Below are 22,719 nucleotides of genomic sequence, written 5' to 3'. Positions count from 1 at the left end.
GTATCCATCTTCGGTAGATATCACTGTATGTACCCTGGCATTCCTCTGAAACCTAATGTCGACTTGACGTCTCGTATATTCGATCACTGGAAGTTTACCTGCCCAAATGGTGTCATAGTAGTGACTTGCGCATGAAAGCTTTTGACCTGTCTGTCTAGAAGGTCAAAAATTTAGATCCATCGGTCAATATGCCAACCCCATGACGGAAACACACATGGGATGGTTTTTAGTTTGACATCTTATATTATTTAAGGGAATGTCATATCTGGACTGCAATACATACAATATAGCGCCGAAATATCATATGCATATCACCTTTGAGTAGGTGAGACTTGGTAATAGATAGGGGTTTGTTTCAGGTTTATGACTGACGAACGGGAGTCAGCACTGATGGTCCTGTGGGATCAAATAGGCCGGGAATAGTGGATGAAACATTGGAATGATATATTTAGAATATCCATAGGTATCAGCGCTTAATGATAAATACAACAAATTTATGTATACACAGTAACAGAGCTAGTTTTGGATGAAAATAAAAAGGAGAACGATATCAACTCTCAAATCAGATGGTTCAGATGGTATATGTACAGAGAAAAAGACAGAAGCAGGCAAATCATGACAAAGATATGTATGAACCCTTTAACGGCAAAAAAGGGTAGCCGTCAAAGAGCCGCTCGAAGATGGAAGGATGTGTGGCCAGGATGGTTGCTGGGGCAAGCGACCTGCGCACGCACACATCAAATCAGGGGAAAGATACAAAGACACCTTCGGCGTTGAACCATTTGCGCAAGAAAGACAAAATCCCAGTAGAGACGAGAAGATCGCTAGAAGTGGGAAGGAGAAAAAAAAAAAAGACGGCGTGGCCATTTAAGAGGACCAGCCAAGGTTGACAACAAGACGAACGGGGCCGGCGGACTGGGCAACAGCCTTGTCGGGCTTACCCTGGTCGGCGGAGGTGTAGGCGTTGACAACGCTGGCGGCGCCAGCGGAGATGGAGGAGCACTTCTCACCCTCGTGGTTGCAGATCTGCATACCGGCAATGTCCAGGTCGGCGAGCTGAGCGATAATGCAGGAGACGTCCCAGCCGGAGTAGCCATCGTTCTGGGAGTTGCTCATGTCGAACTCACCCCAGGTGGAAGCGTACTCGCCGACGTAGTTGGTGGGGAGACCTTCACCCTCAGCGGCACCCCAACCACCCTGGGAGTTGTCATCGATGGCAACAAAGATGCTGTGACCGGGCTCAACGGTGAAGCCCAGAGCCTTGTTGGGGCTCCAGAAACCGTTCAGACCGCCGCTGGGGCCGTACGAGTTCCACATGACGACGGTCCAGGCCTTGGAGTTGTCGTTCTCGAAGCGGATAACGTGCTTGTACTGGCTGGCGACGTCCTCTTCGACACGGATGATGTTGCTACCCCAGGGGCTGCCGACATTGCCGATGTAGTCCCAGTCGAGGGTACCAACGCGCTTGCTGGCAGTGGAGGCACCGAATCCGGTGGTGGAGTACTCGCCGTTGGAGGGGTAGCTAGCCCAGTTGCTGGAACTAGAAGAGCTGGAGCTGGAGGAGCTGGAGGAGCTGGAGGCGACGGGGGTGGCACTGACGGAGGAGATGGCCTCAACGGATGTGGTGGCCTCGGCGGTGGCAGTGGCGGTAGAAGTGGGAGTAGCGGTAGACTCGGCGACCGAGGAAGAATCAGAGTCGCCGAACCAGTTGTTGATCCAGGAGACGAGCTTGCCATCGATGACAGCGGTAACCTCCTCACCACGCTTCTCGACATCCTCAACCTGGGCGGGAGCAGTCACGGCGGGCTCGACAACCTTGACGTCTCTGGGGTGGGCGTGACGGCGGTCGTGGCCGTGAAGACGAGCGACAGCCGACCCAGCGGTCAGCGCCGTCATCAACAGCATAGATTTGGAGAAATGCATTTTGGGGAATTGAACTTGAAAAAGGAGTGACTTGAGCGAAAGCTCTAGAGAAGAAAATTCAATTCAAATGAATGTGTGTGAGAGATGAAGAGAGAAGAAGAAAGTGGACTAGGGGGGACTATTAGTACAATACCAAGTTACACACCAACGGGTCAGGACTGGACCTGAACCCAAAAACGAAAAGGGATCCACCAGGGCAGAATATCAGGGGCACTCGATTGATGATTGGGTGGTTCCTGGCAGTTCCTGGCCGTGCGTATTTTTCCCTTTGTTTGATTGGTTGGCTTTCATGGGCCCAGACTCTATTCCCTTGGTATTGTGTACTTGGCTATACTATGCCTCTCATCGCGGCTGTGCAGGTACTCGTTACTTGGGGATAAGGGGGTTTTCCAAGGATATTTCTCCTATTCTGCTCTTATTTTATGTTCTATTATTATGATTCCTATTATTGGGATTCATATTGTTCTACGGAGTATGCCTAGGTACCTAGGTAGTTGCCTGATGTCAAACACGTGTACGATCGGAATGCTAGATACCTCGACATGAGATGACTCGACTTCATCACAGCCCAACATCTAGTTATGTTGTATGAGTCTTAATATGACCAATATGACCAATCTGACCAACGTTTCTGTATAATATACGCTGTACATTCAAACTTACACATGTGGACTTTAAGACAACTTCTATCCCCATCATCCGAAATTCCCCACATACACCAATCGGCGAAGTGCACAGCAAGGATCTAAACTGTCTTACGAATCCAAAGGCAATCTTAAATGGGGACAACTCATCACCGCGTCGACGAAAACTACGTGGACAATAGTCAACTGACATTTGGTAGCCATGTCCCTACCCAACTGATATCCGACAGATTACATTACACTCCCTGTTACAGTTAATAAGGATTGTCCTCACCGTATCAGTTGTATCCACGGATGTGCAGATAGGAAGGCGAATCTCTGCCGTTGATCTGCGGCCAGACCCCCCTACGCGGTCGATGGATCCTCGATATTTTTTTCTGTAAGGCACCCCCCATTTTGTTGTATTTACTGGGTAGCGTCCAAGCCATTCTCCACCCACATGACGAGTCTCTTTCCCGGTTGTCTCCATATAATGGCACGCCGGACCTGGCACCCCGAGAATCCAGGCCTTCGAATTCGGCAAACTGGGGCTGGATGCCCGTGAGGCGGTTTCATGTGTTTAGTCTCACTAAAACTTTAAGCGCGCTTGGCTTCTCAAAGGCTCCATATGTTGTACGGAGTGCAATATTGGCCTCCGTATATATCGTATATTATATGCTCGGTATATGACCGGTACTCTGTATACGAGGCTATATTTTGTTGCCACAGGCGTTTCCTGAAACATTAGGGCTATTTGTGCAGGAACCCGTCCCTGGCAAACTCCTCACTTGATGCAGGTACCCAGACCCTTGAATACACTCACTTTCATCACTCTGAATATTTTAGACCCTCTTCACTCTTGAAACCCGACCCCTAGTGTAGAAAAGTGTAGAAAATTGGGGTCGTAAATAAACAAAACCAAGGTCGGTCCGGGATGATCCTTGGTTCGGTCGATCTGCAACATGTCTTATTGGCTGTGGGAAATTAAATCTGCCTGTCAATTACCCTAACCAAAGAAAAACCACATGGCTCTATACATTTCAACGGTAAATTTGATTAGACCCGAATAATTCAAATTCTTCAAAGAATCAACTACTTCCTAATAATGAACGTGGGTGGATGAGAAAATCGAACTCTACGACTGGTGGAGACGATCCTACCTATGCACAGACCGATATTCCAAAGAGGAAGCTGCCAGTGCCTTCACACACACACAAAAATCGACTTTGACAAATATATATACCGTCGAGGCACTAACTGTGCCCGTACCGGGTATAGCAGGTGGCGGTACTCCGTTCATTTCTTCCCCATATCCACGCCACCCTCAAACGCCACACCACCAGCAGCCGCATCCACCATAAGGCTATCATCTAGCCCACAGACCCTGAACAACATCTGGGGCGTTAACTCTTTATCAAGACCAGGCAAGCCATCATGCTTCAATTTCTCCAATCCCTCCCGCATAGCCAGGAGAGCCGGGCCCAAAGTCGCAAAAGGAAAGATGATAATACGGAACCCAATCTCCTTCGCCTCTTTCGCAGAAATCGAAGGCGTGGACCCATGCTCCACCATATTCAATAGCAGAGGCCACGGCGCAAGGTCGGCCACAACCCGGCGAGCCATTTCCCGGGATGATATGCCCTCTAAGAACCCGACATCCGCGCCCGCCTCTCTCGCCGCCCGCAGACGCGCCAAGCTCTCTTCATAGCCGTGCTGCTGCAACGAGTCCGTCCGCGCAATGATCACGATATCACTGCCGATGCGTTCGCGCGCTTGCACAGCTGCCCGGATGCGGCTGGTGTAGGTTGTCGTATCGACGAGCTGCTTGCCGAAGAGATGCCCGCACCGCTTGGTCTGTACCTGATCCTCGATGTGGAAGGCCGCTACGCCGGACCGTGCGTATTGTTCTGTCGTACGGGCTACCATGATCGGCCCACCGTAGCCGGTGTCGGCGTCGGCGATCAGCGGTGTGCGCGGTGAGAGGTTTGCTAGCATTTCCGCGTTCGCTCGCATGTCGTTCAGTGTGCAGATTCCGAGGTCCGCTTGGCCATGTACCGAGGCCGCTGTTCCGGCGCCTGTCTGATTTGTGGTGTCAGCTCGGGGATTTTGGCGGGGATGCCTCGATCTCTTGCATTGCATACCATGTATAGTGCGTCGAAGCCTGCGGCCAGTGCTAGTCGTGCTGACATTCCGTCATAGACTCCTGGGGCTGTGATGAATACCTGGGGATCCTGCAGAGATCGCCGCAGGCTGGTTGCTGCCGAGGGAAGAGCCATGATTGTTGTTTTATGCTAACGGAGATAGCAGTGATTTGCTGGGCCAATCCGATATACGTATAGCTATTGTCCAACTGAAAACTCGGGGGTTGATATACGCTCGCCTCAGAAAATGAGCCGCGCGAATATCTTTCTCTCCGGAGGTACGACCCCATTTAAGGGATTGTCATGCACGTGTGAGACAATACTTTGGCCATCACTTCCCCGCTCATGGGCTCTTTCATGCAATTACAATCTCTCGATGATGCGCACTCTCCACTTATCCAGACCCACGGAGCCGATACCGCTCCCTTATGCCATCATCTTTATATCAACATTTCAAGGCACCTAGGCAACTTAGAAGATACATCTACACTTGGTGTTGATTCGGTGAAAATTAATCAGGGTATATCTGATTGGATGTTGATTGTTGCGGTATTGAGCGAATTAATCTTTGAATCTATCTGAGATCCCCCTAGATCTCCAATGCCACAATTACCACCATATGAGCTCAAACAGTACGGCAATATTGGATATGTAGACCCTGGTCCTGCTAAGTATGAACTCCGGCACTTCAAGCGGGGCACTTGGATCGTAGTTTTCTGAACTGCTATAGGCGCAGTTTAGTATGTAGGGGTGATAATAAGCACATGATTATTAACCTTAGAATCTCTTCTTCCATTTTGAACTAAATGCCTCCTTTGCTCCTTCCTATTTTATCTGTTGTTTCCCTATTGCTCCGCTCCTTCCTTTTATATAATCTGGTAAGGATTTGGCCCCGCCCCGGGGGTCCGCAGATCTGCTTAGTCATGAACTTCCTCCGGTCTCATCTCGAAATCCATTTATCCCATCTGAAATGAACGTTTTGGCGCTAATTTGTTGATTCTCGATCGTTTACCAATATCTGCCTCGATGGCTCGCTCCTCCGTTGTTCAGGAATATGCATCGCCCTCCGCCCCGACCCTCACCATCGACCACAAGTCCACCGCCGAGCTTCAGAACCTACAAATAGCTCGTCCAAAAGGCTACCGGGTATCATGGCATGCCAATCCAGCAGTCGAGCCCCACCATTTTGGCCAGTCACATCCAATGAAGCCATGGCGCCTCACGCTCACCAAGCAACTCGTCATGGCATACGGCATGCACCACGCCATGGACCTGTATCTCGCGCGCGCAGCAACCTATGAGGAAATGGCCGACTTCCACGAGCGAGACTACCTCGACTTTCTGCAACAGATCATGCCCGGCGACATAGACAAACCCGAGCAAGCAGATAACGTAGTGCGCTTCAACTTCGGCGACGACTGCCCCGTCTTCGACGGACTGTACAGCTACTGCTCGCTATACGCCGGCGGCACCGTCGACGCCGCGCGCAAGCTCTGCAACGACCAATCCGACATCGCAATCAACTGGTCCGGCGGCCTCCACCACGCCAAAAAAGCAGAAGCAAGCGGCTTCTGCTACGTCAACGACATCGTCCTCGGCACACTCCAGCTCCTCCGCCACCACCCGCGCGTCATGTACATCGATATCGACGTACACCACGGCGACGGTGTCGAGCAGGCCTTCTGGTCAACCGACCGCGTGCTCACAGTCTCCTTCCACAAATACGACAAAGATAACTTCTTCCCCGGCACCGGTGCACGCGAAGACACGGGCCCCGCACACCCGCTCAACCCAGGCGCCCACCACGCCATCAACGTCCCGCTCAACGACGGTATTGACGATGAGTCCTACATCGCCCTTTTCAAAGAGGTAATCGGCGCATGTATGAAGACCTACCAACCAGGCGCAATCGTCCTGCAATGCGGCGCCGACAGTCTAGGCTGCGACCGACTAGGCTGCTTCAACCTGAACGTGCGCGCGCACGGCGCCTGCGTCGCATACACCAAGACCTTCGGGAAGCCTCTGCTAGTCGTTGGCGGTGGTGGCTACACGCCACGCAATGTCTCCCGCGCATGGGCGCACGAAACCTCGATTCTGGTCGAGGCAGACGACATCATCGATCCCACGATCCCGGACTCTGTCGCCTTCCGAAACCACTTCGGTCCTGATTTCTCGCTCTTCCCACCCCTGTCGGAGATGCGCAAGCTTGATAATAAGAATACCCGCGCGTACCTCGAGGGCCTTGTCGAGGCTGTCCATGAGCAGCTGAGATATATCAAGGGTGCACCCAGTGTCCAGATGAGCTTTATCCCGCCGGATATACTGGGGTTGCGTGAGGATACCGAGAAGGAGATTGAGGAGCAGACGATGCTGATTGAGGAAGAGAGGGAGGAATATGAGGGTGGTGGATCGGTGGCTTCGGCGGCTTCGGCGGCGGCGGGCTCTGGTTTGGCCTATACTGGCTCTGCTGGTGCTATCCCGCGACCTAATCGCCGGCGGGATCTGGAGCGTGGCGCTGGATACAAGGGGGAGCTGTATTCATAAGCTTTGTGTGGCTTTCTGATGGGTAAGTCCTTCCAGGAGTAAAGAATGGTTTGACGCGGCGTTTTGTATGTATTCGGATAGCGGAGGGGAGTTTCGGTTGTCTTTGTATGGTAATATTTGGTGGCATGGGTAGTTGCCATCTATTGTGATATCCCTCTCTTCTAGGAGAGCTTTGTATAGTAATGGACAGAGAAGACACAAAATTAATTGATCAAAAGTCAATACTATGGATGTGAACAACAGAGGCAAGAATTTTGGAGACCACATAGTAAAAGGTAAGGGTAAACAGAGAGATTGATAAGAAAGCTCCAAATACCAAGCCCTACGTGTATAAAATGCAAAAAACATCCAACTTCTTTCCTATCCCCAGTGACTATTCCTTTTGTTCTATTAGATTGTTGACTCCTTTACGCTGCATTCAACCTGGCCACCTACCTCTTCCATTTCCACTACGGGATGTGCTCGCGTTCAGTTGAGATTTCAGAAAAGTATTTTGATAATTTTGAATGTTTAAATAAAATCAGATCGGGTATCCAGCAATGGGAGCGGCATGGTGACCGAGAAAAACGCTGTGTTGAAACATCAGAGGGGCAGGGGGAACTATCACAATGGTCGTGTCGTCGGCCGCCTCGAGTTGTGGCTGTGCTGGGTATTTCTGCGCAGGTTGACTACGTCATGGCAGAATGAGAGAGATGGTGGGGAGTGTGATAACACTCCGGGTTCATTCAGAGGTGAGAGGTGAGAGGTGAGAGAGAGAAAAGGCGACCTGAGCAACCGACCGGGGGTTGGATTAGGTCGGTGATAGCATGGATGGGGCCGGAGGTGGACGCAATGGGGCTTTTTCGTGCTGGCTTATGAGGCTTCCGGGGCGTCTACAAACTGCTCCACTTCTGATGTTTGAGTATCTGTCCGTTCCACGGTGCTTTGGGTGGCATCTGTTTTTGTCTCGGAGCCTGCGGGGGTGGCATTAGCTGGTTGTAGAGGGATATGCCTAGGGTCCTAGTTCGCGGAAGCAGAACGATTGGGGTGATGCGGCGGGATGTGATATTGGGATGACTCCTTCTGACCTTGGAGGATGGGTGCGATAGATAGGATCTGCTTGGTGGCGACTTGGGGATCGTGCATGTCGCTGGGACTGTCAGTTATATAGTCTTTACGGCTTGAGCAATTGTTCTTACACTTGAGCATTGATGATCCAGTCGAGGTCTTCTTCACCCTCATCCGGCCCACCGGGTCCGCCTTGGATGGGACGGAAAAGCCGAGGACGCCACTCGACTCCCTCGTCGGCGCGCTTCGCGGCCTCGTCTCGTTGGCGGTCTTCGATCTTGGTCTTTTCGTCCGTTGCAGCTTCATGGTTTCGGGACAAAAGCGCTTGAACCGTGTTGTGCCATAACCGCTGCGATTCCCGCTCTCCTTGCTCCTCCATGGGGCGGACCAAAGGAGCTGTATGCTTGGCGTGTGTCGCATCGAACAAGACGTCTTTTTTGTGGGTCTGTTTTCGGTCAGTGCTGAATCCAAAAGAACCTTGCAGGTATACGGAACGTACATGAACATCCTTCAGGTCCATCTCCCCATTCCACAATCCGGAGAGTTCATATAACACCTCCCCAGTCTTTTCATTCTTGATAGTTCCCCCAATTGCATTATAAGTACCGGAGAAATATCCCTTGGTCTTGAATTCGATATCGGCCACCAGGTTGTTCTCGGGACAACGCACATAGCTGTGATCGCCAAGCTCATACTTCATCTTTCCGAAAAGAATGCCGCGTGCATACATATTGGGTTGGGTCAGAATACTAGTTTTTGTCAGTGATTGAAAGGCTCATAGGTAAAGCCGGCGCAACGTACTATCTTTCACCCTTTTCTTTATCCCCGTGGTTCATCAACCGCAAAATCGCGATACCCTCCATAATACTAGCTGCGGAGTTGCCCAGGAACTTGCTGTGGGGCTTGAGTGTTCCATCAATGCGGATTTTATGCTCCGGGGCTGCAAAGAAATAGCTTGACTTCGGCGGGTGGTGGGAGGTCTGTTCGGAGATGTAGTAGGCGCGGGTTCCGTCGGGGTAGTCCCAATAACAGGTAAAGGTCTCTCCAAGAATGGGGTTGAGCGGCTTTTTCACTCCTCTATGCAAATATCAGAATATATTCCCAGACAGACGGCAAGCGGGCGACATACGGTGGTTTGATGTGCCATCCACTCAGGTAAAATTTGACCACGGAGACAAAGCGCTCAACCGGATCCTCAATCGTCGACATAGGGAGGAGGGTTTCAGGGTGGGCCATGAAGCTATGAATGTTCTTATGTCAGTCTCTATATCCCAATAGTAGCAGGTAGCTCCTAGCTAGCTTGCTTGGAGCTGGATGTAAACGCACTTCGTGATCCGCTCCAACATAGACCGGGGCTCAAGGATGAATGTCGGCAAGACGACCCGACTCAGGTCGGCACCCGGCCGTAGCTGAGAAATGATATGCGAAAGAACTGCGAAGGTATATCAAGTCAGTTATGTGTCTGGCAGTATTGCGGATTTGCACGCACCATTTCCCTGGTCTGGCTCAACGACCTCGTCCTCCCCACTAGGCGGAGAATCTTCCATGGATGATCTGCCTAGATCTGCGTTAGTTGACATGTTGGAATTATCAAATATCAAATATCAAATTATTGAATGTATGACAGTGGGATAAAAGGAGAGGGAGGACAAACTCACTGGCTAGCGAAGTACGGCGGAGATGCGGAACCGGCATGACTGCGTTCGGAAATGAATTATATGGAATTCCTAAATTCCTAAGCTTGCAACATTTATGAAACAAAAAGAAGAACCAAAAAATAAAATAAATAGATGCCTAAGTGAAAACCGAGACAGCTGACTTTGTGGCGGAAATTCCGGAAACGGGCTTTTTACGATGAAGTGGAAAAAAACACAAAAAAAACCAATTTGTGTAGTTCAAAAGAAAAAAAATTAAAAAAACAAGACACTAAAAAAGACACTAAAAATTATTGTACAAAAAAAAAATAAATTCCAAAATTCAACACATGTTAAATGCTTAGCTTCAAAGAGGGGTCAACCCTGGAAGTGACGTATTTTTCTAACTGGCATTACTAGCATTACTGGGATTCCAAGGTTAGCTTGAAGATGTTTATTCAGCTATACCTGGGTATACTATGTATGTATGTAGATATCTCTCTCTTTTTCTCTCCTAAGCATTCAAGACATTCAAAATATAATTCAGAACTAACCTCTTTATGTATATACTCCATTCAACATTTCCCCCCAAAGATCGCCAATGAGGGGCATGGCTTGGCGGGGAATTCAACAAGTACCGTATTCGTACTCCGTACTTATACTTTGTACGGCATGTAGTTATATGATGCTTGGTACCTATAAACCTAAGGATATACACAAAAGAAGAATCTTTATTCTCTATTTACCCTCTCTATTTTCAATCCAATCAAGTTTGTAAACCCTGTGGACATCACACCCGTTCGATCAGCGGTACATCTCCACAGGTGATCTCCCTAACAAATGCCATATCGGGACGATGGAGCATGACGTGGAAGTGTTCTATCCCAGGGACCGACTTGAGTGACTTCCAGTTCTTGAACCAAACCACCTATGTTGTCAGCTTTTCATCATACTAACGCCGACTTTCTCTTACCTGTTCAGCTGGTACCCGAGAACAAAATGTGTCCTGCACATAGCTCTCTATGGCTGCTCGGGCGCTTGCCGTTAGGTCATCGGTGGTTGGGTCATCTTCCAGCTCGAATTTGGTCCACACTACCAGGTGGATAATGTCCTTATCCACACCGTATGGCCAGTCGTTGTATATGATTCGGATGTCCTCTATAGAGCGAAATTAGTCTTTCACGTGTTCGAAAACCCAACCTGGTGACCTGTGCCAGACCCTCGTATTCAAAAGGACCACCTCTTGGCTTGACATCTTCCCAATTGCCATCCCCCCAGCCCAGCCTTTCCTTAACCACAAACCTCATGACGGATGTATACTCCGCCTTGATGTGCGCCATGTATTCCAGATACTTGCGCAACTCGCTTGGGACGCGCTGGAACCGATCGATCCGGTTGGTACCTATGGTTCACAAGTTATAGTTAGTGAGTTGAGTACATCACTAACTAGTAGTTGTACTCAACTGGTGATCTCCTTCACTTGCTCCCAGTCCTGTCGGGTATAAAGGTGATCAGGGGTCGAGAGACATCGGATATTCTTCAGAGATTGATCACGTAGAAAGCTAGGACATTCGGCCGTCCATTGCGACCGAGGTAAATTGACGAGCCAGTATGGGAGGGGTTCGGAGGGTACGCTGTGATCGTGGAAGTGCAGGGCCGCATCGGCATCAGCATCGGCATCGGTATCGGTCGGTTTCTCGTCGAGTGTGCTGATTGGGGGCATTGATGGCCGCCTACAGTTAAGCATCGCGAGTAGATTGAGTTTTCAACTGATCTACTGTAGTAAAAATATGATACATATGTTCGAGTGTTGAGTGGTGAATCTCCCCCTTGACACGACGTCACTCTGCAGTAGTGCGGAAAAGGGGATGAAGTTGGGACGTTTCTGGCAGTTGCTTGTCGATCACTTATCCACTGGCGACCTATTTTTGTATCTGACATATTACTGACATGGGAAATTGTTCCAAATATGATGTATGGAGTACATATCAGACCGTTGGGAGCTCGTGGGGTTTGTTTTCTCTAATTTGAACTACAGACCGTGGAGTGGGAAAGTGCTATCACACAGGGTATAGTGACACATCCACGTGAAAGATACATTTCCATCATCCATAGCACTATCGTGAGACCTACACAATAGATAAAAATGACATCTAAAGCAGGGAATCATGGAACTTGAATCCATATTCGACACAACAAACACTTGGAAGGGGGGAATTGCGTGATAGAAGTAGGATGAGAGAAAATCAGAATATCAGCACTTTCCTCACAGCTCCCTGACAATGGGGTCATTCATAGAGATGATAGACACCCCGGCAGTCTCAAGCTCTCCCTTAACGGCATCCCAATTAGCGGGCACGACACACTTGGTTCCTTCCTCGATAACCCAACTGTTGAATCCAACCTTGGCAGCATCAAGAGCAGTAGCTTTAACGCAATAATCCCCAGCCAAGCCCACAACAAATACATCTGTAACATCTTGACTCTTGAGAGCCGCGGCAACATCTATGCTGACCGAATGTGCGTTGGTACCATGATCGCAGTTTCCGAAAGCATCCGCAAACACAGAATACATCTCAACCTCGGGACGCATGCCCTTGTGAACAACTAGATGTTCGGCGGAGGTATCAATTTCTGGGATAATCTCCGCGCCGGAGGTATCAGCCACACAATGGACGGGCCATAGTTGCTGTTGTTTTGTTTCTGATTCTTTTCCTAGAGCGGGGTTGTTCATTGCGACGAATGAAGAGAAGGGTTGGTTGTCAGGCCCTGGATGGTTACTGGCAAATGAGATATGGTCCGCTGGGTGGTAGTCTTTGGTCAAGATGCGCGCGACAAATCCTGGCTTTGCAAGTAGAGTGTTGATTATTGAGGCAATGTCGCGGCCCCCTTGCACGGCAAGTGACCCATGCTACTTTGCTTATTAGCATATATGGCATTCTATTGGATTTATTCAACTCACTGGAGGGCAGAAATCTTCCTGCATGTCTACCACAATCAGGGCTGGCCTGACCGTACGATCTGTTGCCATTTTTGAGCTGGAAAGGTATAGGAATAGAGAGCTGGTGATGGGGATTATCGACAGGATTATGGAGGGGTTTGAAATCTTTTGGGGATGGTAGATTCTGATTGGTACGCTATGAGCAAGAGAAATGGGGAAGAGTCCTTATAAGATAGAGAGATATCTAAAGAAAAAGTACGTTGTGTACAATATTACGATAAGCTCAATGATATTTGTCTGGCAGAATATGAGCTCCCGCTAGCTCTGGCATGTAGGCGGAAGAACCAGCGGTAACTCCATGACTAAGCCAGGGCACTAAAAAGGAAGCTTTTCAACTTTCACCAAACCTGCTCTTCTCTCTTACCTCAGGGCTACGGCCCCCATAATGATTTGAATTGGATAATGAGTGATAACTACAAGGTATGTGTGTTGTGTTACCGTCTCCTTCCCTCAACCTGATGAATATATTATTGGAGCTGTCTGAGCTTTTGCTATGCGGATAAATTCATATACGCTTTTTTTTCTGAACTTGTGTTTCCACCTCTCATGTCACCAACAATTTCACCTAAATCAGTCGCTAACTTGCCTCTGATAGTCAACAGAATATTGTAAACTCAAGAAACCCCCATGATCATCGACTCTCAAAGAAAAAATACCTAGAAACAACAACCCCCTTAGTCTCTCTCTCTATTATCAAATCATCTCCATAGTCTCCCCATCAAAAATGGCATATGATCCCCGCCGAACAAACTCGGGGACCTCAACTCCCCAACCTCCTCCCCCTCCCCCTCCACCACCAGAGACATCCACACAAGCCGACATGGCCGCAGCAGCCCAATCCCTAGAAACATCCACCCCGGCCAGCGCAGCCATGGACTCGTACAAGCTCAAGTTCTGCACAGTCTGCGCCTCAAACAACAACCGCTCAATGGAAGCCCACCTCCAGCTCTCCGGCGCCCCAACCGCTTTCCCCGTGATATCCTTCGGCACAGGCTCCCTCGTCCGTCTCCCAGGTCCATCAATCACACAACCAAACGTGTACAGCTTCAACACAACATCCTACAACCAAATGTACGAGGAACTAGCAGGAAAAGACGAGCGTCTGTACCGCTCAAACGGTATCCTGAACATGCTCGACCGGAACCGCCAACTGAAGTGGGGACCCGAGCGGTTCCAGGACTGGGTACCTGGTGTCCCGCGAGTCGACCACCTCTCCAAGGGTGATAAGGGTGCTGTCGGAACGGAGGGCGGTGTCGTGGATGTCATTATCACATGCGAGGAGCGCTGCTGGGATGCTGTTGTTGATGACTTGATGAATAAGGGAACTACGCTCAATTACCCCGTCCATGTCTTCAACGTCGATATCAAGGATAACCATGAGGAGGCCTTGACTGGTGGAAAGGCGATTCTTGATTTAGCCAATCGTTTGAACGAGGCTGCTGTTGCTGAGCATCGTGTTCATGGATCTGAGGGCTGGGAAAACGGGACTGGTCCTGCGCGCCAGAGCTTTGACGAGAAGGTCCCTGAGATCTTGGCGAATTGGCAAGAAAAATATCCCAATTTGCCGGCTCTGTGGACTTTGGCTTGGCTTTAGGTCCCCTGTCTATGATGCGATCCTCGGATGGATATCTATTTACCTACAGCCATCCTAAGAGAATGGTCTAATACCAATGATTTGCAGGTTCCGTGTTATCCAGATGAACTGGTTTTTAGCGAGTGTGGTCAAATATCGCATTTATTCAATGCTTGTTATACAATTAGGAAGGGGTATCAAACAAGAAGGAATAGCAACAGAAACAAAACGTCTCAAAGACCCGGACTCTCCTCCTTGGGGCCCTTTTCATCTTTGATCCATTCATCTTCAACGTCCATCTCCTCCTTAGGAGTGCGTTGAGCCGCAGCAAGTAGTACCTCTCTCCTCTCTCGATACCACTGATCGAGACAAGCTCTCCGCTGCGCCTGGGTCATACCCTCAACAACGAGCGCAAACTCCGTAGCATCGGCGTAGCCAAACCGCCGCGCCATACTACAGAACTGGCGACGTATGACATCTTCCGGGGGATGGTACTTGAATCGCATAGGTTCCTCTGCCGGCTGGGAGAAAGGCTGTGAGGACATGAAAACCTTATGGTCACCTGTCGTGTCATTTTGAGCCAGTTCAGCACGACGACTGAGGTCTTCCTCGACACGCGAGGAACCGATCACTTCATTGTTGAGGTGGGTGTATTCCACGCCTGCGCTTGCGAGAATCGCTTGAACGGGGTCGTGTTTATGTGGTGTTGGAAGATTGGCTGAAGGCTTGTGGTCTTTTTCGTCATCGTCGCCGCAGATCATCGCCGCGAGTTGGCTCATTGCCTCGTCTTCCGATTTCATTGGTCGGTCGGTGTAGTCGTAGCCTTCGTCTTCTGCTTTGAGATCTATGTCGACGACTTCTACCCCCGCACGGCTTTCAGCAACATTTGTTCTGTTGACGATGTCGCGCAGAACGATGTTCGTGTTCTGATACCCGAAGAAATTCTTTAGACCAAAGATTTCACCCTTTTTGTCTTTGTTTTCTTGGACGCCTTTGAAATATCGACGCTCTGAGCTTGCGTTGTATCCAATATTTGCCTGTTGCTGCTTGTAGATCTGTCGAGCGTAGACGATTTCTTCAATCGTGCCGGCAGAAATTAGCCGGAAGACTTCCACGTCGCGAAGTTGCCCTATGCGATAGGCCCGGTCCTGGGCCTGCAAATCGTAGGACGGGTTCCAGTTTGGGTCAACAACTACCACTTTGTTTGCCGAGGTGATGTTCAACCCAACACCACCAGCCTTGGTTGATATTAGGAAAACAAACTGTCGCGAGTCGGCATTGAACTCGTCTACAGCTTTTGCGCGGTCTTGTAAACTCATAGATCCATCCAGGTAGCTGACGTTGTAGCTGGTATGGTGAAACAGCATTTGCAACATCTTAAGAAGACGCACGCTATGCGAGAAGATAAGAACTTTGTCTCCATTCGAATGCCACCACTTAAGTAGCTTCCGTAGAACCTTCCATTTACCGCAAAACTCAGGGTTCGCGTAGTTGACGATCGAGTCGCGCGAGCGGTAAAGATCTTCCCATTGTTCAGGCAGCGCAAGTTCCAGGTAATCTCTATCCTTTTCCTGCTTCTCCTTTGGGTCTACTCCTTGCGGAATCAGGATTGCTAGGTGATTGCTGAGCTTTTGAAGCACATTAATAGCAGGGAACACATAGGACTGCCAGGTTGGAGGGTCTCTATCGGGGATAAAGCGACGACAACACCAGCCGGCCTTCTTGCCCGACCTACAATCACATGGTTCCGTAGATGTCTTGATATAATCGACGATGTCACTGTCAAGGAAATTCTCGTAGGCCTCGGCTTGTGTCTCGGTCAGAGGACAGAAGACAACCCGATCAATTTTTTTGGGCAGCTGATCCGCAATCAAGGACTTCATCCTCCTGATGAAAAATTGTGGAAGCAAGTTCTCAACCAGCTTCTTGGCTGTTCTCCGTGCTCTACTGAGCTCACTCAGGGTGGCATCGTGCGATTGTCCGATCTTCAGTGGGTCCGATATTTGTGCCTTCCAGGTGCTTACCGGACCTAGAACACCGGGGTTTGTCCAGTTGAGAAGGGTCCATAATTCTTCGTATTTGTTCTGGATGGCCGTGCCAGTGAGCCCTATCCGACATAACGCATTGATCTCGTTCATGGACTGGGTGGTACCCGACTTGCGCTCCTTAATCTTGTGGCACTCATCTGCGATCACGCAGTCCCATTCAACCATATTGACGGATTCTTTATTGTTCATGTAAGTGGTGTATGTGGTAATCAGGACTTCCACCCTCCCTGATTTCGCCGCATCGAGGGCAAGATCCTTGTTCTCCCCATGGTAGCTATCAACATGCCACCATCCCCAGCGCGCGAACTCAGCCCTCCAGTTTGCGATAAGTGTTCCCGGGCACACGATGAGCGTGCGTGGATACCAAGCGCCGTCATCAGATCTGCGCATCTTTCGCATGCGCTTTGCGTCACGTTCGTCCCCCGTCTTTCCATAGGCAGCGGTCAAGAAAGCAATCACCTGGATAGTTTTTCCAAGACCCATGTCGTCTCCTAGAACACCACCCTTTTGATATACAAACAGCTCGTGGAGAAACGCGACCCCCTCCACTTGATACTGCCGTAGCCACTGGGCGATCGGGGCGGGAATAATGCCCATAGAATATGGCAGTTCGATGTCCTTGTACTCTTGCTTATGTGCGTTATCCGGAAAGGCAGGTCTTTCTTGCAGTTCTTCAAGACGTTCATCATCAGAGAAATCCACATCATTGTAGGTGGGTGGCAGCTTCAGTCCGTGATCTTTCAGATGTTCATGATTCTGGTCGAACTGACTGCGGCGAGTTTTAAGATACCCAGGCAAGGCATCTTCTACCAGCTCATCCTCCGAAGCTACTTCGCCCCATTGTTTCAAAGGCCGCTTCGGCTGAGGCGTTGGTCGCTCTTGCTTTACTCGACCAACGATTGGATCTCCCCTGGGAATTTTGGCCTTGCGAGTTGCTGCGGCAGTTTGTTTCCGCTTGAGGGATTTGCGTTCTTTGAACTTCTTGTACGCCAACTCGCCATCGTTGGCGTCTTCCTCATCGCTGTCCACGGGCTGGATCTTTACAGCGTTTGATGACCCCGAAAGAAGAGTGCGCGGTGAATCTTGCTTAACCGGTGTAGCAGCCTCGCGTTTCACACCAGAAAACCTGCCTTGAGAGAATGTGAGCTGTCTATCAAACGCGTCGAGGAGGTGTCATACTGCTAGGAGTTGGAGTCGCATAGTGCGTCACCTCCAAGTCGTCATCATCTGAATTGATGGTAATGATATCATAACCGGTTTTATTATCGGCCATTTTATCTGCAATTCTGAAAACAGAGCTCAAAAGGTGACAGCGTAAGTTGAAGGGAGTACCAGACTGTCGCGACACGATGTAGCTTACGGTAGACGATAACGGCCACGGAACGAACTTGAATATTTCACTCGAGATAGCTTCAATTGAACATTTTTTAATATAGAATTTGATATCCTGTTTCGTTTCCCATCTCAAACAGAATTGAGTCTCTGTTGATATTTCCTCAAGTGCTCGAAGAAGTGGTTGAAACTGTCCATAGAGTTGTTCCACGAAGTCACGTGCCAGCGAATCAGAAAAAAGATGCTCTCATTGGGTTGGCATTTGATTCTTTGCATATGCGATAAAGCCAACGTGAGTCCAGAATAATATTCTACGTCTGACATTGCTCAATCAAGAAACGTCTGACTAACCAAAGCCCACAGGGAACACAAAATAAAGATTGGCCTCCTGCTTAACATACCCTCTTCTCGCTCAAGACAACTCTCGTTCTTATCAGACTCAATCCGCAAAGATGCCGCTCGACACCTCGACGACATATCCCCTGACACGGCTGCGCCTTGATGGCCGCCGCTGGAATGAACTCCGTCTGCTCCAAGCTCAGATCTCAACCAACCCTGCTAGCTCCGGCTCTTCATACCTGTCCATGGGCAACACATCAATCATGTGCTCTGTCCACGGCCCCGCCGAGGGTCGCCGAGGAGATGGCGGAGGTGGAGCTGCAGGAAGTGGTCATGCAGTTGTGGAAGTAGATGTCAACGTCGCTGGATTTGCCGGCGTAGATCGCAAGCGGAGAGCCGGTGGAAGTGACAGGTATGCACCCTCTTATGCTTTCCCATTACCTCCTCATACCATATGGGGAGAGTTACAGGGACAGCAGACTAGATCCAAGTACGGCCAATGCTAATCTCAACCTCCCCGGACTACAGACAATCATCACGAATCGCTACAACCCTCCGCTCAGCTTTCCAGTCTCACCTCCACACCTACCTCTACCCCCACAGCACAATCAGCATTCATGTCTCCGTTCTCTCTGCCGACGGCTCATTGCTCGCCGCGGCAATCAACGCCTGTACGCTAGCGCTTGTGGACGCCGGTATCCCCATGCCAGGACTACTCTGTGGCTGTACTTCCGGTATGAGCGGTAGCGCCTCTACACCGCGTGACCCGCGACACGACGAGCTTGATCCACTTCTGGATCTGTCACTCCCAGAAGAACAGGAACTTCCTTCACTCACTGTTGCGACGACGACGGCAGTGCCCGTTGGCGAGAACAATATGGATGATGATGAAGAGGCGATGAAGGTGTGTGTGCTTACTATGGAGTCTAAGGTGCACGCTACGTACCTTGAGACAATGTTAGCGGTCGGGATCGATGGGTGCAGTCAGATCCGCGAATTGTTGGAAGGTGTTATCAAAGGATCGCGCGGTTGACGCAGAAAAGAGAAAAGAAGAAAAACAAAAACAAAAAGGAGGTTTCAAATGGGAGAATAGTTGAAAGTTGATACCCTTGTCTTACGTTTAATGTTACCACATGTGCTGAGAGAATTTGCTCAAACCGCCTCACTAAGTTTTTAGGGCCAATCTATAAATCTGCTCATATTGCACTCATATTAGGGCACATAATGTGATGCCCATTTCTATTCTATTTCCCGCGTTCTATTCTTTTGTTTATATATTATTATATTTTGTACTAATTTGCTTTTCTTTCTGTTTTGACTCGATCAACACAAACACTCTCCCAATCCAGTGCTCGAAAGGTCCCCAGTCAAACCGTCGATCATGGATATGCACGGGATGACCATGGCGACAGCCACGTCGACAGCCTCGGCAGCTACTGCCAGCAGCACCGCGATGGACATGAGCGGAATGGACATGGGCGGTGGCTGCAAAATTTCAGTTCGTTGAATATCAATCTCAGATTCACTACATTAAATGCCCTTACTGACAACCATGATCAGATGCTTTGGAACTGGTACACAGTTGACTCATGTACGTAGCCCAATAACCCCCTCTATACAAGCCCGAAAGACAAACTAACCAACCCCCCCAGGTTTCCTCGCCGAGTCATGGCACGTCAAGTCTCGCGGCATGTTCGCTGGTTCATGCATCGGAGTCATTTGTCTCGTCCTGAGTCTTGAATTCCTCCGCCGTCTGGGTCGAGAATACGACTCGTTCATTGTTCGTCGAGCCCGTCTTCGACGACTCTATATGTCAGACTCTCCCACTGCGCAGTCCATCTCCAACGTTCCCCTGCGAAGCGATGAAAACACCTCCAAGCCGCCCGGTAACTGCTGCGGAAACGCAGATCCCGATGCAGAAGACGACATCATCACTCCTGTGTCGGGTACCCCCCAGGACGGAGCATCGAAGAAACAGGCTTCTGTCTCTGCTGCTGTAGCACCGGCTAATGTCATACGTGATGTTGGCATCCAGCGCATCGAGAGACAGGAGACCGTGCTTGCACCATATCGTCCGTCGCTTGTTGAACATACTGTGCGCTCTTTGCTTCACATGACGCAGTTTGCAGTTGCGTATATCATCATGCTGCTTGCCATGTACTTCAATGGGTACATCATCATATGTATCTTTATTGGTGCTTTCCTGGGAGCGTTTATCTTCTCTTGGGAGCCGGTGAACTTGAATCAGGAGTAAGTTGTTTCATCCAGTGTATATTAACCACATACATTACCATTACCATTACCATACTAACATGTTTTTTTCAGGTCAGATGCTACATCCGTCACCAAGTGCTGCGGTTAAACCAGTGTCTTTGCACCTTGTTTTGTCTTAACCACACGCGCTCGATTCTACAGCATTTTTAGCGATATGGTTTGATATCCCGGTATTTGTTTTCTCTTCCTTGGAAAGGCAGAGGGCAATATGCACATTCTTGCGTGCACATTTATTTTTTCTTGTTCCTTGTTCCTTGTTTCTTTGTATCGGGTGCATGCGCCTCGGGCCTGATCCCACCCATAATGCAATGACGTATGAACCCTGTTGTCTATCTCAATTACTTTCTACTAAATTAGACCCTCATAATAAATGGAATAGACTCAAAGTAGACTATGCATAGAATGGAATTTTATTAATATCATACAAAACTTCCATTGGAAGAGGTGGAAACCTTTTCCACTAAGAAAAAAAAAAAAAAAAACCTGCCATCTCACGCGGGGTACGGTGATGTAGTTGGCCCACGGACCCGCGATCAAAGTCCTGGAATCACCAGACACGTGGGGGTCTCTGCTTGGGAAATGCAAGGGCGAGACTTGTAATAGGATAATTACGACGATCAATTTCGTGCTTTACGGTGATGGGCCTGGAATATGCATTGGTTGAGATGCAGGTTTCAGGAACTTTGGCTTTGCGCCTGCCTCTATCTTACGAAGGGTTGAAACATGCTTATTTTTACACTAATCCACAAATTGAACATCAAGTCCCCACGACAGAAAGGCATGTATGAGCTAGCTGGGTAGAAACTTTAGATTACAAGGCGCAAAAGGGAAAGCCACCTATGCTAGTCCCACGCCGGACTGGGGCATTGGGAAAGAACCTTCATGACGAAAAGAAAGACGTTCATCCTCCCAACACCCAACTAAATCTCCATAATGAGCTTTTTAGTTGCCACCGCAGTTGACGATGGTGGGCTTGATAGCGGAGCGGAGGGAGCCGGAGGAGGAACCGAGAGCCTCGATCTCCTTGACAACGTTCATGGACTCGGCATCAGCGACCTCGCCGAAGACGACGTGCTTGCCATCGAGCCACGAGGTGACAACGGTGGTGATGAAGAACTGGGAGCCGTTGCTAGAAAAAAAAAAAGGATATGTTTAGTATGGCTTCGTGTGTAGACCAGCTGGGATACAAATTGGAGGCTATGAGACTTACGTGTTGGGGCCAGCGTTGGCCATGGACAGAAGACCAGGGCGGGTGTGCTTGTGGACGAAGTTCTCATCGGGGAACTTCTCACCGTAGATGGAGCGACCACCGGTACCCTATTCCGGTAAAAAAAAATCCAAAGTCAGATACCGAGCATTGCAGCGACTATCAGGATTAGAAAGAAAAACTCACGTTGCCACGGGTGAAGTCACCACCCTGGAGCATGAACTGGGGGATGACACGGTGGAAGGAAGAGCCCTTGTAACCCTGACCCTCCTGGGCGTTGCAGAGCTCAGCGAAGTTCTTGGCGGTCTTGGGAACCTCGTTGGCGAAGAGGTTGAAGTTGATGCGGCCAATCTTGGCTAATGAGGAAATCAGCATCAATTTCAATTCCAATTAATGCATCACGATGGGTAATTGCCAAGCTTTAATACTATGATTGAAAGCTGGAGGTTCAAGGCAGCGAGGTAAGATTGAGGCGGGGAGGCAAAAACTCGCTGCCCCGCCAGAAATGAGAATAACAGAGCTGATGGGGAAACTTACGGGTGGAGGAGCCAGCAGGGGCGTACTGGACCTCGAAGAAAGCGCTGGTGTTGGACATGGCGGCGGTTGATGAAGCGAAAGTTCGTGCAGCGGGGTGGAAAGAAGTGCAATTGAAGAGAGAAGAAGAGAAGAGGGAAGAAGGTGGGGTTATTGACCTCAGTCGGCAGAACATGGTGAGGGGCAGGGCGGAGCGGGTGAACTCGGGTGCCGGGCTACTTTGGGGTTAGCTTGTTGAGGTCCACATAAAGACCACTTGTGCAGTTCCTGCCTGAGGCTCCACTTTGTAGCTTCTCCAGACTCTCCAGGGGGTAAAACATGGCTGCTTCTGTTGCCTAAAGATGTCGCCGAAAGAGTCTGAAACAAAGTGGAAATGCACTCTAACATTCACATGACAAGGGACCAAGCTCACTTACAAAGGTTATATAGATTGATGGAGAATGCGAATTAAAGAAGTAGAAAGAAGGAAAAAACCGAAGCTCCATGCCAAAAAGCGTCT

The 22,719-nt window shown here is 49.5% G+C and overlaps 11 protein-coding genes across 11 annotated transcripts; 4 read left to right on the top strand and 7 right to left on the bottom strand.

Moving 5' to 3' along the window:
- Positions 1–867: 867 nt before the first annotated feature.
- On the bottom strand, positions 868–1,923 carry aspf4 (allergen Asp F4; the record flags this gene model as incomplete). Its single annotated transcript, XM_056872283.1, has 1 exon — positions 868–1,923. The coding sequence occupies one exon, from the start codon at positions 1,921–1,923 to the stop codon at positions 868–870; it is 1,056 nt and encodes a 351-aa protein (XP_056730003.1).
- A 1,919-nt stretch (positions 1,924–3,842) lies between these two features.
- N7487_004535 (isocitrate lyase/PEP mutase family protein) lies at positions 3,843–4,822 on the bottom strand (the record flags this gene model as incomplete). The annotated part of the gene is made up of 2 exons (XM_056872282.1): positions 3,843–4,625; positions 4,688–4,822. 2 exons carry the CDS (start codon positions 4,820–4,822, stop codon positions 3,843–3,845), a joined length of 918 nt encoding a protein of 305 aa, XP_056730002.1.
- An 891-nt stretch (positions 4,823–5,713) lies between these two features.
- hosA (histone deacetylase HOS2) lies at positions 5,714–7,231 on the top strand (the record flags this gene model as incomplete). Its single annotated transcript, XM_056872281.1, has 1 exon — positions 5,714–7,231. The coding sequence occupies one exon, from the start codon at positions 5,714–5,716 to the stop codon at positions 7,229–7,231; it is 1,518 nt and encodes a 505-aa protein (XP_056730001.1).
- Positions 7,232–7,979: 748 nt separating this feature from the next.
- N7487_004533 (OSBP family protein) lies at positions 7,980–10,033 on the bottom strand. The gene is made up of 8 exons (XM_056872280.1): positions 9,937–10,033; positions 9,768–9,836; positions 9,605–9,710; positions 9,408–9,518; positions 9,080–9,355; positions 8,778–9,027; positions 8,410–8,723; positions 7,980–8,360 (listed from the first exon to the last, which is right to left on the bottom strand). Exons 1-8 carry the CDS (start codon positions 9,971–9,973, stop codon positions 8,231–8,233), a joined length of 1,293 nt encoding a protein of 430 aa, XP_056730000.1. The 5' UTR covers positions 9,974–10,033; the 3' UTR covers positions 7,980–8,230.
- A 669-nt stretch (positions 10,034–10,702) lies between these two features.
- N7487_004532 (GIG1 family protein) lies at positions 10,703–11,635 on the bottom strand (the record flags this gene model as incomplete). Its single annotated transcript, XM_056872279.1, has 4 exons — positions 10,703–10,840; positions 10,886–11,070; positions 11,132–11,314; positions 11,377–11,635. 4 exons carry the CDS (start codon positions 11,633–11,635, stop codon positions 10,703–10,705), a joined length of 765 nt encoding a protein of 254 aa, XP_056729999.1.
- Positions 11,636–12,178: 543 nt separating this feature from the next.
- Positions 12,179–12,943, bottom strand: N7487_004531 (nicotinamidase; the record flags this gene model as incomplete). Its single annotated transcript, XM_056872278.1, has 2 exons — positions 12,179–12,823; positions 12,875–12,943. 2 exons carry the CDS (start codon positions 12,941–12,943, stop codon positions 12,179–12,181), a joined length of 714 nt encoding a protein of 237 aa, XP_056729998.1.
- Positions 12,944–13,637: 694 nt separating this feature from the next.
- Positions 13,638–14,507, top strand: ssuA (RNA polymerase II subunit A C-terminal domain phosphatase; the record flags this gene model as incomplete). Its single annotated transcript, XM_056872277.1, has 1 exon — positions 13,638–14,507. One exon carries the CDS (start codon positions 13,638–13,640, stop codon positions 14,505–14,507), a length of 870 nt encoding a protein of 289 aa, XP_056729997.1.
- A 212-nt stretch (positions 14,508–14,719) lies between these two features.
- N7487_004529 (putative DNA excision repair protein (Rad26L)) lies at positions 14,720–17,807 on the bottom strand (the record flags this gene model as incomplete). The annotated part of the gene is made up of 2 exons (XM_056872276.1): positions 14,720–17,664; positions 17,714–17,807. The coding sequence occupies 2 exons, from the start codon at positions 17,805–17,807 to the stop codon at positions 14,720–14,722; spliced, it is 3,039 nt and encodes a 1,012-aa protein (XP_056729996.1).
- Positions 17,808–18,318: 511 nt separating this feature from the next.
- N7487_004528 (exosome non-catalytic core subunit SKI6) lies at positions 18,319–19,238 on the top strand (the record flags this gene model as incomplete). The annotated part of the gene is made up of 2 exons (XM_056872275.1): positions 18,319–18,617; positions 18,734–19,238. 2 exons carry the CDS (start codon positions 18,319–18,321, stop codon positions 19,236–19,238), a joined length of 804 nt encoding a protein of 267 aa, XP_056729995.1.
- A 369-nt stretch (positions 19,239–19,607) lies between these two features.
- On the top strand, positions 19,608–20,567 carry N7487_004527 (high-affinity Cu transporter CTR3; the record flags this gene model as incomplete). The annotated part of the gene is made up of 4 exons (XM_056872274.1): positions 19,608–19,703; positions 19,766–19,796; positions 19,858–20,455; positions 20,531–20,567. The coding sequence occupies 4 exons, from the start codon at positions 19,608–19,610 to the stop codon at positions 20,565–20,567; spliced, it is 762 nt and encodes a 253-aa protein (XP_056729994.1).
- An 854-nt stretch (positions 20,568–21,421) lies between these two features.
- Positions 21,422–22,281, bottom strand: cyp4 (peptidyl-prolyl cis-trans isomerase; the record flags this gene model as incomplete). The annotated part of the gene is made up of 4 exons (XM_056872273.1): positions 21,422–21,608; positions 21,690–21,796; positions 21,873–22,042; positions 22,224–22,281. The coding sequence occupies 4 exons, from the start codon at positions 22,279–22,281 to the stop codon at positions 21,422–21,424; spliced, it is 522 nt and encodes a 173-aa protein (XP_056729993.1).
- Between the last annotated feature and the right edge of the window lie 438 nt (positions 22,282–22,719).

Source organism: Penicillium crustosum, assembly GCF_028827405.1.
Source record: "Penicillium crustosum strain IBT 35664 chromosome Unknown utg000002l_segment0_segment0, whole genome shotgun sequence".
Taxonomy (NCBI): domain Eukaryota; kingdom Fungi; phylum Ascomycota; class Eurotiomycetes; order Eurotiales; family Aspergillaceae; genus Penicillium; species Penicillium crustosum.
Note: the sequence above shows the minus strand (reverse complement) of the source record. Positions and strands in the feature narration are given on the sequence as shown.